We start from the raw sequence: 12,053 nt of genomic DNA on the forward strand, positions 1-12,053 counted from the left end.
CACATGGTTGTGTATAATTTACTGTATATTCAATTAAAAAACAACAGCCCAGCTGTTTCGTACAAGAAAAAATAGTTGATGGCTTAAAACAAACACCATTCTTTACTATAACTTCTACAACTTTCGCTATAGTGTCAGTATTTAGGAATTTCCCTGATAAAGGGGATTTCCTTGCTATTTTCAATCATCTCAAAACATGAAGAAAAGCTGTGCCATTCTGCATAAGCACACCATAGGATAAGGTTCCTTAATTTTTTATTGGAAGTTGAACTACTTTTTTTTAGGAAGGTAAAAATTAACAAAATGATGCAGTACCAGATTGTTAACTAGAAGTGTGTCAGTATTTTTATTCAGATTTTTACTATTTAAGATAAAAGTACAGGGACTTCAGTTACTGTTCTTCTTTGAAATATTTAGCTGATTTCCAAGAGGAATATCAAATATATAAATAATTCTATGTCCATGTGGTTTTTAAATTTAGCAAAACCTGGCATAATCTACTTAACGCACTACTTACTATGGTCTTTAGTCTTTTAACACTTGCTAATGTTACTTTTTCCCCTTCTGTTTCTATGTCCTGTCAGTGTGTGGAAAGCCGATTCGTCAGCTCCCTGGAATAGTCAAGCGTATCATCGGGGGTCGTAATGCAGAACCAGGATTTTTCCCTTGGCAAGTGCTCATTGTGGTAGAAGATATGTCGCGTGTTCCAGAGGATAAATGGTTTGGCAGTGGTGCCCTTCTATCAGATTACTGGGTCCTCACAGCTGCCCATGTGTTAAAGTCTCTGCGCCGTGATAACACCGTTATTCCTGTGTCAAAGGAACATGTTACTGTTTACTTGGGGTTGCATGATGTAAGAAATAAAACAGATGCCATCAGCAGAACCATAGACAAAATTATTTTACATGAAGATTTTGACCCAAAGATTTACAATCATGATATTGCTCTTGTGAAGTTAAAAGAAAAAGTAACAATGAACCAGTATATATTGCCAGTATGTCTACCTGAGCTTGACCATGAGTTACAAGGTCCACAGCCCAATACTCTTGGCCTTGTGGCTGGGTGGGGTATCTCAAACCCTAATATCACAGTGGATGAAGGGATAAGCTCTGGCATGAGGACACTGTCAGATGTCCTGCAATATGTTAAATTACCAGTGGTGCTCCATGCAGAGTGTAAGGCAAGCTATGAGTCTCGCTCTGGAAATTACAGTGTAACTGACAACATGTTCTGTGCTGGATTTTATGAAGGTGGGAAAGACACTTGTCTGGGAGACAGTGGAGGTGCCTTTGTAATTCAGGACACTGATACAAAGAGGTGGGTGGCCCAAGGTCTGGTGTCCTGGGGAGGCCCAGAAGAATGTGGAAGCAAACAAGTATATGGAGTATATACCAAAGTTTCAAATTATGTGAACTGGCTAGATAACCAGATCTACACCTGAACAAGTCAATGCATCTCACTAGCATTTTCAGCTTGAGTGGTAAAATACATATATGGCAGGTCTTTTGTGAAGCCACAGGACAAATCAATAAAACTATTTCATCAATGTTCCTATCTTTAGTTACAAAATATCTAACATAATTATGTAATTTCTAGCTACACTCCTTGTTGATGTAGTGCACTCCATTGAATTTTTATATATGTATTATCACTCAAGCTAAATATTTATGCATACTAAAGCTACCATAATAAAGAACTGCAAATTCAACTAGAAATGTCTATATTCATAAAAGCAAATTTCGCTGGCCTCATAGCACCACATTGGACAGCATTAGTATGTTTGTAAAGCAGATCTTATTGGTACTAGAAAGCAGAGGTAGTTTTCAATTTGAAATTTCATTGAACACACTCCTTTCCTTCCTTAGATTGTAAGTACATTAGATATAAATGATTTTTTTTTTGGGGGGGGGGGGGGGTTCAAACACCATCTATCTATGTTGTCTGGGACCATAGAGCAGGCTTGTAGGAAGAGGATTCTTCTAATAAACCCTTTTTCTCCTGGACCATATAACCACTAAATTTGGCTTCTATGGTGGTAGATCTTTCCCTGCCTACATACAATGACCATTGACAATTTCTAATAATTTGTCAACACTATAGATAGAAAACAAATGAAAGAAAACTCATGTTTATGCACTGAACCCTTCATGCCTATTCTCTGTGCAGATATTGTTTTCAATAAAAATGATCCCTGTCATCTATTATATCATTCTTGAAATGACCTTGAGCTAGCATAGCTACATGTATATCTTTTTTATGGTATCACCAGAATCAAATTTAGACTGTATTTAGATTTTGTAATACTGAGTCCTGAAATTCAGATTTTAGTTTGTGTTGCATTTTCAATTAATGACAGTGAGTTTAATTTTTATAGAGGGAGATTTAACTAAATAATGTAAAGCATAAATGCATTTAATGCAGGTCCACATGATGCACACAAATGAATTTGGACTTGGTTTCTGATTGCACCACTGATGCTTACACACGCACATACATACACTACCCGTGTAACTCCTTCAAGTGTAAATGCATAGTAGTGTGCCTGTAACATAAAAGTACACATCTTCACTCCACAAGATGAAATATTTCTTTTTTGTAAACTGTGATTTATATATTATTAGTTTTTCTATTCTAGTTTTGCTTATACATTGTTAAAATATGATACTTTTTTTATATATAATTTATGCCTTATTTATGCCTGCATAGAAGAAAATTGAAATTAGCCCTGTAATGGGCAACAGTAGTGAAATATACAAAAAAAAGTATAAATCATCAAGCATTTAAAAAAATCAAATGTTGCAATACAATGCAATAATATAAATAAGACCAAAAGTTGCTACACTGTAACACATTCAGCTTTATATATTTTTTTTCAACTTAGATGTTATCACAATTTGTATTTATTCATTTTGTATGTTATTAAGTATTGTGAAACAACCAAATAAACATTATTACATAAACCACACTTATTCTGAAATTATGCTTTTTTATTTCTTTGTAAAGAGTGAAACGCATCTAGCGTCTGCTCTGCATGTATCAGAAAACGGGTGCCAAAGGTGACATTCCCTGGTTGCCAATGCAGAAAGTAATATTTGTGTCTTGAGTATTGTGAACTCATCTCCACTTACATTTAAATGCCTCACAAAGACTCTGCTCACAGATGGGAGCACAACTGGATATCCGCATCTACCAAGCTTAACGTGAATTGATGCCCAGACCATGCACACAAAATTATTTGCATATTGTGAAAAAGCAGTAAAACACTTTAAAAAAAAAAAACCTTGTTCATCTCAGTAGCTATGGGCATTGTGACAACTTTAATCTTCTAAATTCACAACAGAGGCATTGAAATATGAGCTTTATCCATGAGAGCAGTTTCTGCCATCCTGCCAGCTCTCTAATGAAAACACACAGATGTTTCTAAGCTGGAAAGCCTAGTTTACATATGTGGCAGCCCATGCCACCCATCTGGAAAGTGATCCACGGTGGATCGCTTCAGAAGGCAGATGGCAGGCAACTGGGAATCATCTCCTCAACTCTTAAAAGCCCACACCTTTCCGCTGCAACCAAATCATGCCGAAAGTGACAGGGAGCATGTGTACAGCACTATTCAGCTGTGTTTGCAAAGGGAGGGGGTGTAAAAAAAAAGTAATAATGTTTTTGGGGTAGTCATGGGGACATACAGTATACACATTTTTATATATTATTTCCTAGAACTTACCCAAAATGTTTTGTTTTATTGTTGTAGATTTACCAGACACAGAAAAATGTTTGCTTACTTTTGTTAGCCAGAAAAGCTTATTCAGTGCCCCTCTCTGATCAAGTTTCATGTTTTACTTACATTGATTCACCAGTATAGTGGGAGTCAATAAGGGTAACATTCCAAAGTTAAATTAAAACAGAAGTGTGGGGTATTTAAAAAACAAACGTACATACTCACCTAGGTGGATGCAGCTGCATTTGCCCCCTGCTGACTCTACATCAAGAAATGAGTGATCAAAGACCATTGATCGCTCAGTTCTCAGTCTTAGAGTGAGCAGAGAGCCGGAGACTGACAATCACCGGCTCTTTGCTCTACCCCTCCAGTGCTCACTGGATAACCAGGCTGTGGAGGGGCAGGATTGGCTGACTCAGGCTCTCAGCAGTGTGCTGAGAGGATGTGCCAGCTTCCAGTCCAGGCATTTGGGTAGATCCTGACATTAAAGTCGCAATCTCTCCAGAGCCGAGACTGGGCTGGATGAGTGATATCAGACAACAGCAGACTTTAGCCTGCTGTCGGCTGAATACGGGTCACAGGAGTATAGAATTAAGTGCACTCCCACAAGAGAAGTAGGGTCAAACTATTTTTGGCTCTACTTCTCCTTCAACAGTTTTTTTTTTTTATCTTTTCATTGTTTTAAATTCTTTCTACAATATGCAATACATCCATATAAATCTGAATTCTAAAACACTCCCATCAGTTGTCCCAGAATCCTTACCCTTAAGCCTCCACCTCCCACAGGATTTGTCATATCTTTATGCTAGTCTCAAGTCTTGGCCCCTTCTTGTGGTCCCCAATGCCTCAGCCTCATTATCCATTCTATAAGCAATCTCAGACCTCCAGCATATGCATATATCCCCAAGATTTTTAGAAATTCAAACACTTTCCCCGTATAGCATGATCCTTCTCTAGGGAATCCTCCCCTGTATACAAACAATATTTTTTACTTTTTGTTATAATAAATATTAAAAAAAAGGTCTTCATCAAGTTAGGTCAGTATGTATTCTTCTACATATTTTTGGTTAAAAAAAAACTGCAATAAGTGTATATTGATTGGCTTGCGCAAACTTTATAGCGTCTACAAAATAGGGGATATATTTATGGCATTTTTATTATAATTTTTTTTTTTTTACAAGTAATGGCGATGATCAGTAATTTTTAGGGGGACTGCGACATTGTGGTGGACAGTCCAGAAATTGTGATACAGAGAAGACAAAGTCACACCGCTCCAGTAGCACACATACAGAGTGTAAACTGTTCTCTTGGCCCGGAAGCCACAGGTGCTGGCAATTGCCGACAGCAACAGATGAAAATAGACTCTGGACTGCCGCACTCTTCAGAAAAACCATCTTTCTTTATTGGAAGATCACATCAAAACTCAGAAAACACAGTAGACAAAGAAAAAGCTGACATTTAGTGCTTAATTATAGCCATCGCTGTTCCTGATCACTACGAACAGACAATCTCTCTCTACTCCCCTGACAGAATGGGGGTCTGTTAGTTTACATTGACAGATCCCCTGTTCTAGCTCTCTGTGGAGCGATTGCTGGTGGCTGGCGGACATCACGGCTTCAAACAAGGAAGATGGTGCTCCAGGTAAGCAACCACTGCCATCCAAATACTCTGGGTGCAAGCTACAGCTTGGCACCGGTGATCAAAAGGAAGAAAAGAATTGCTGCACACCATAGGAACTTTCTTCAAACCACTGAGGTCAGTGTGAAAAGAATCACCTCCTGGATTCGGATACTCTGTCTTTCTTGGCTGTCATTTGTCAGTTGTGACATGCTCCAGTGACCTCGGTGGGATCCGCCTCCCGGAAGTCGCCACAGTTTGCCTATTTCCAGTCTTAGTAGCACAGTCATTGTGCGCAAGCACAGTCTTAGTTTCCCTTTGCACATTGACTATAATTGACCTGACATCGAGTCCGCCCTACTCTTTGTGTCATTTGTGGATCTTGGAGTGTGGGCACAGTTGCGATTTTCTCCAGTGACATCACTTCTGGTCGGCAGAGACCTGGGCCTGATCTGCCTCCTGGAAATCGTCACTGCTTGTTTACTTACAGTTTTGAAGACACGGCCATTGTGGCAAAGCGTGGCTGCTGTTTCCTTCCACACACTGGTTACACCTTCAGCTGATGTTGATATCTAATTGTTTAATCACCTGATGCTAAACGACACTGGGGTCAGTATTTAAATGGGCATGCTTGCATCGATATGCCACGCCTCTGATGATATCCTGTTGGATGAAACATGTCAGGCTGGCCGATGCAAGCACGCTGAGAGCCACGGATTTTATGTTATAGCATGACTGTATTCTAATATTTCCTGTAAGTGAGCTACAATAAATTGCTGCTTTTTACCTTACAGCTTTACCATTGCTGCCTCTTGTTTCCATTTGGCTAAGTGCTAAATTGGTGAACGATTATCGCATCCACTCTGGCTTTGGAGTTCGATGAATTGGTGGCCATATGTTATTCAATGATTGGACCTTTCTTCGTTTTACCTATACCATTTGTAGAGTGACACCAGAATTGCCTCTGATTGATGATTCTATGCCTACATATCATTACCTTCTGGTAAGCAGATTGGATTCACTTGGGTGGGGTGTGTCTTTCCATATACACAGAAACTGATGAAGGGTCCTTCCTATCTTCTATACATTTAGTGAAATAACTTTCATGTGAATTCAAGCGCTGCATTTTGAACTTCGATATTTTTTATTGCCCGTATCACTTCCTCCTGTGTGATCGGGTCTTCTAGTTGTTCTAATTCATCGTTAGGCACCTTTGGGAGGTCCAGTTCCTGGAGGTAGTCCTGTATCTCAAAACGGTCCTTACTCCCTCCCCTTCCTTTCTATTTCTGTCTGGCACTATAAAGCTAATAAGAGTGGAAAACCCCAGCAATCTCCGGAGATGAGTGCACTATTCCCCCTTTATCACTTCAAATTTTTGAAATATAGGTTGTGTTTTCTTTTCCCTCACTGCTTTGCCAACCATTTTCCTGGTTTGTTCTCCCATTGATACCTATCCTTCGTAACTATGTGAAATGCACGTTTTGTCTCTTGTTCTAAGAGTGCTGCTAACTCTTCTTTTTTTCTTGATTTTGTTCTCTTTTCTAGCTCCTGCTTCTCCAGGATACCTTTAGACCTAGTCTGTTGCTCCAGCTCCTGAATCTCCCCATAGAGGGAATTTATCCTATCTTTTTTTTTCCCCTTTTCTCTTGTGTTCCTATACCTATTAGCATCTCTTTTATATAGGCTTTATGAGACTCCCATAAAATGGACTATGAAATTTCTGGTCTATCGTTAATGGAAAACAACTCTTTGTTCTATCTTTTCTATTACCTTAGGGTCCTGTATGAGAGAATCATTCAGTTCCCAAACAGTTTGTTTAGGAACCTCGAGCTGAACTTCTAAATGGATCACTACTGGCACATGATCAGAGAGTGTGATAGTTTTAATTACTACGTCGTTAAGGGGGGTTAACATTTGATGTTCTATTAGGTTATAGTCGATCCTTGAGTATGATCTATGAACTGCGGAATATTAAGTATAGTCCCTGACCTCAGGGTGCCTAATCCTCCAGGAATCCACTAACTGGTATTCTGCTAATAACCTCCTGTTTTAGTTCTGCCTTTGTGTTGTAAAACGTGTTGACCTTACTGAGGAATCTATCCCTGGGTCCAAACACATATTGAGATCTCCTGCTACAATAAGTTTCTCTTCTTTAAAAGCCATCAACCTTTTCAGAGTTTTCTTCAAGAACTTATTCAGTTCCCTATTCGGGGAATAGTTGTTTGCAATAGTACATTTCATATAAAATATTCTCCTTTTAATGAACAAAAACTTTCCCTTAGGGTCTGCCAGCTGCTCCTTTAGTACAAACACAGAATGTCTATCAAATCCAATTACTATTCCCCACAAGCTGCTTGAGATTGAATATCCATAAAACCACATCGGGAAAAGTTGAGAGGTTAATCTGTACCCAGAGGCATGTGGGATATGTGTCTCTTGTAGACATATCACACATGCCACATAATGATGGCATTCTTTATGTACCCTGTACCTTTTACTGGAACTATTGAGGCCTCTAATATTGTAAGTCACTAAGTTTATCGGAGCCATAGTGTACTCAAGGAGCATCTGGCCAGACCTTTACCATCATGAATTCCTGAAGGAGAGAGGAGAAAACAAGCCACCACACACACAAAAAAACCTGGTTTCCCCCTTCCATACATTCCAGGAGTACTATCCCTGAAAAGGGTTGAGCAAATAACCACTCCCTGTTCCTTGTACAGATCTGGCGGCACCTATCCAGGTATCACCTCCTGTTCGTACCTTCTATGGTGTAACCACACCTCACACTCCCGACCATCCCCACTACTGGAACCTCTAGCCACCTAGTCCCTCTCTTGTACTTCTGCCACCTCCAGTGTCCCTTTTTCACATTAAGTTATACTGTCTTTTACTTATTTCATCCTTTAGGGTAAAAGCCTCCCTTTGGTTTCCGCCTGCAGGAACGAAAAAGGGTCATTTAGTTGTGAGAGGAATCTGACTAGGTCTCGTTGTCGGAAGAAATCCTTCTGCCCTTCTTTAACATCCTAATCCCCCTTGCCCCTTCCCCCTCCCCTTCTCCCCTCAAACCAGTCCACTGCTTGTTCCCTAAAGAGCCCAATATTATTTTTTTCTCTTCCCAACCTGGAAGGGATGGGGTGTCATATCCAGCTTGCTGCAAAAATCATCTAAGTCATCAGAAAATCTTAAGACTGCAGTGCATCCATCTTTCCCTTTAAGACACGCTGAGAAACCCCAATGGTATGAGACATTAGATGCCCGCATTTGATCTGTCAGGGGTTTGAGAAGCCTTCTTCTTGTCAGGGTTTCTGCCGATAAATCAGCATATATTTGCAGTTCCACACCCTCAAGGGAAATTCCAGCTGAGAACTGTGCTTTTTCCATTATTTTTGTTTTCTCCACTACGTCGTGTCGGCAGCTTGGCTTCGGTATCTCATCACCCTATAAACTCTGTCAATTTTTAATGTTTCTGAGGCCTCCTTTACAGGTATAGGATTAAATAGCCCCCTCATTACAACCAGTAACTTTTCTTCTTTGTATTTCTCTGGTAAACCTCTTGTTCGCAAATTTTTGCGCCGGCTCCGATTTCCTGGTTCCTCCCTTTTGTATAGTAGGGATCTATTAGCCCTGTAATAACTTCATCTGTTCACATATCATCTCCAGAATCTGGTCGTGTGTATCAAGCCTTTCCTCCATTTCCATCTCCGTCTGCACGGACTGCCGCAATGTCCATTTTCAGTGATATTTAAATTTTGGACAGCATCTCCGCTAGGGCTTCTTTGAGTAAGGGCATAATTGCTTGTACTTCCTCGAGTCCTGTTTCCTTCTCTGCTGGTAAAGAGTCTCCTTTTTTGGGGAACTCCATATTGTGATTAGGGCCTCCTATGGGGTTTCCTCTCATGCTTCTTGGCCAAGTCGACTGTCAGTTTTTGTTTGCTTGTCCTGGTGCGTGACGATACACCTTGTCGGGGTCTGCCAGCTCCCTCACCAGACATGCTTATTCCTACTGACATGTATCGCTGGATACCCCCAGGGCTGGCGGTAGGTTGTGTTGATTTGCTAACACCTTCTGTATGTGATTTTCCCTTCATCTTCCACTTTCAATTTTTTATATAGTAACTTGAATAAGTCATCGGGGGTTACTTATGAAAGGCAAATCCCCTTTGCACTACAAGGGCACTTGAAATTTAACTGAAAACGCACTTGGAAGTGCAGTCGCTGTAAATCTGAGGGGCGGATCTGAAATGAGGGCAAACTATGCTGATTTTACTATCCAAAGTGGATTTGTCTTTAGTAAATTACCCCCAGCACTCAGATAGAGAGGGGGAAGTCTCAGTCCTGTCTTCATAGTTAGCAGGCTGCACTATCTCCTAAAGCCACCAATTTTACTAATTGCCTCAGGCCCCACTTTATTGCATTTTCCCACTCAGTCTCAAAATGTATGGACTTTAAAGTCCTCTATGTATCAAGATATAGGGGTTGATTTACTAAAGGCAAATACACTTTGCACTACAAGTGCAATGCAAGTGCACTTGAAAGTGCACTGAAAGTATATTTGGAAGTACAGTCACTGTAGAGCTGAGGGAAAGTTCTGAAATGAGGGAAAGTGCTGTTGATTTTATCATCCAATCATGTGCAAGCTAAATTGAGGGGCTCGAGGAACCCTCTGAATTGTTAGGTTTTAGCCTCTTCTCCTGAGCTTCCGCCAAAAGACCCTCATTAGTGGGCTCGGAGTTAATGGAGCCTTAGATATCTTCCCTCAACATAAGCTTTCTCCCAGGATGCAGCAAGAGAGGGAGAAAGGAAAGCTCAGAGCAAATGGAGCCCCAGACACCTTCTCCAACCTCTCAGTGTCCACAATGCCCCCACCTGGGCTCACACTCAAGTAGATAGATGGATGATCCTCCGGTCTGGGGATTTGGGGAGCAACAGAATCTGCCGGGGATATTAGTGCAGCTTCCTCGGTTTCTACGGAGGAAAGGAACAGGGCTCACAGAGCAGGGAATGTCAATTCGCCAGTCTGTGGAGCCATGTGTGTCCAGAAGCAAGACTCCACTGGACGCAGCTCCTTCCCATTAGCGGCGGTAGGGCAGGCGAATGGTGGGTGGAGGGCAGGTGGTAGCTTTCTACTCCAGCGTGAGCATCATGACGGAGCTCCCCCACCTCTCCTTTAACCACTTGCCAACCTTGTCACGCACATATACTGCAGCACAATGGTTCTCCTGGGCGAAATCCCGTAAAGGAACATCCTACCCATTTCAGGCCACACTGCATGGCAGGGAACCCGATGAGTGTGGCCGGTGGGCATGATCGCCACTGGCCACACGTAATCATGTGCACGAGCACCAGCACGGGAATTTGTGTAAACACACAAATGCCTGTGCTGTCAGAGGAGAAGAGCCATATTGTTTCTTCCTATGATATTGATAAAAATGATATTGCTCCTCTCCTAGTCACTCACATCCCCACACAGTTAGAACATGCTGAGGGAACACACATTTAACCTATTGACATTTACACAGTAATCAGTGCATTTTTATAGCGCTGATCACTGTATAAATGCCAATGGTCCCAAAAAAGTGCAATGTTGCAATACCGCTAAAAATCGCAGATCACCGCCATTACTAGTAAAAAAATAAATAAATAAAAATGGCATAAAAATGCAATAACTCTCAATAACTCCAATAGTTTGCAGATGCTATAACTTTTGCGCAAACCAATTAACAGATGCTTATTGCGATTTTTTTACCAAAAATATGTAGAATATATATTGGTCTAAACTGATGAAGAAAATAGGTGATCAAATACCACCGAAAGAAGCTATTTGTGAGAAAAAAAACAACGCAAATTTCGTTACAGGTGCAGCGTCGAATGACCACGCAATTTTCAGCTAAAGCAATGCAGTGCCAAATTGTAAAACGTGCTCTGGTCAGAAAGGGGGGTAAAATCTTCTGGGGCAGTAGCGGTTAACAGTTGCCACTGTGAGGTGTCTGCTGTTAGGCATTTACTTTTGGGTGGACAAAGTTTTCACCTTAAATTGGCTTACGAACACATGCTGAGAGCTGTTGTGTTTTATTTAAAGCAAAAGTTAAATACCCATGCAAAGATATATTTTTTCTCTAGCAGCAAAAACATATTCTTGTAGAAAAAGGGACATGTGGCAGTATAATTCCAGACACTGACAGCACAGAATAGGAATTATTTTAGAAGAACATAACCAGACCACAGTCGCGTAGTAAATTGACATTTCTTAGCACAGTTTTCCTACGCAAGATATTATGGGCAAATGTATCCATATTTAGTGATCTCCAAAATTTGAATTAGTCAAAAAAATTGTAAGGAAACATGGGAATTAACTTTTAATTATAACCAACAAGAAAAATTCAGTGATAGCACTGTGAGTAAATCATACTCAAACTCAGTGTTGGCACAATAGGGGATCATATTCTGACCCAGTGATAGCACAGTGCAGGATCATACTCAGACCCAGTAATGACAAAGTGAGGGACCATATTCAGTTCAGTGTTGGCACAATATGGGATCATACTCAGACTCAGTGATGACAGAGTGAGGGTGTCACAGCCAGAGATCAGGCTCAGAGGCCAGTCGCTGTAGTGGCTTCCACTGACCAGCAGGATAAGTATACAAGCAGGTAACCCTGGCAGATGATGCAGGCTCACCCTAAGTATGGAGTCTAAGCTCTAACCAGTATTCACTAGAG

At 40.8% G+C, this 12,053-nt stretch overlaps 1 protein-coding gene across 2 annotated transcripts in view; it reads left to right on the forward strand.

Annotated features, from left to right (window-relative positions):
* MASP1 (MBL associated serine protease 1) overlaps positions 1-12,053 on the forward strand; it is a 145,163-nt gene that overhangs the window by 99,343 nt on the left and 33,767 nt on the right. The window contains exon 11 of one of the 2 annotated variants that reach the window (XM_077487570.1): positions 585-2,965. The exons of the other annotated variant lie outside the window; for it this stretch is intronic. Within the exon in view, the coding sequence (XP_077343696.1) occupies positions 585-1,441 (857 nt within the window). The 3' untranslated portion in view covers positions 1,442-2,965. Of the gene's footprint in view, positions 1-584; positions 2,966-12,053 lie in introns of those variants that run through there. 2 annotated transcript variants of the gene reach the window in all.

The sequence above is a fragment of the Lithobates pipiens genome, unplaced genomic scaffold (assembly GCF_037356315.1).
Source record: "Lithobates pipiens isolate NorthernLeopardFrog02 unplaced genomic scaffold, aLitPip1_a1.2 Scaffold_18, whole genome shotgun sequence".
In the NCBI taxonomy this organism is placed as follows: Eukaryota; Metazoa; Chordata; class Amphibia; order Anura; family Ranidae; genus Lithobates; species Lithobates pipiens.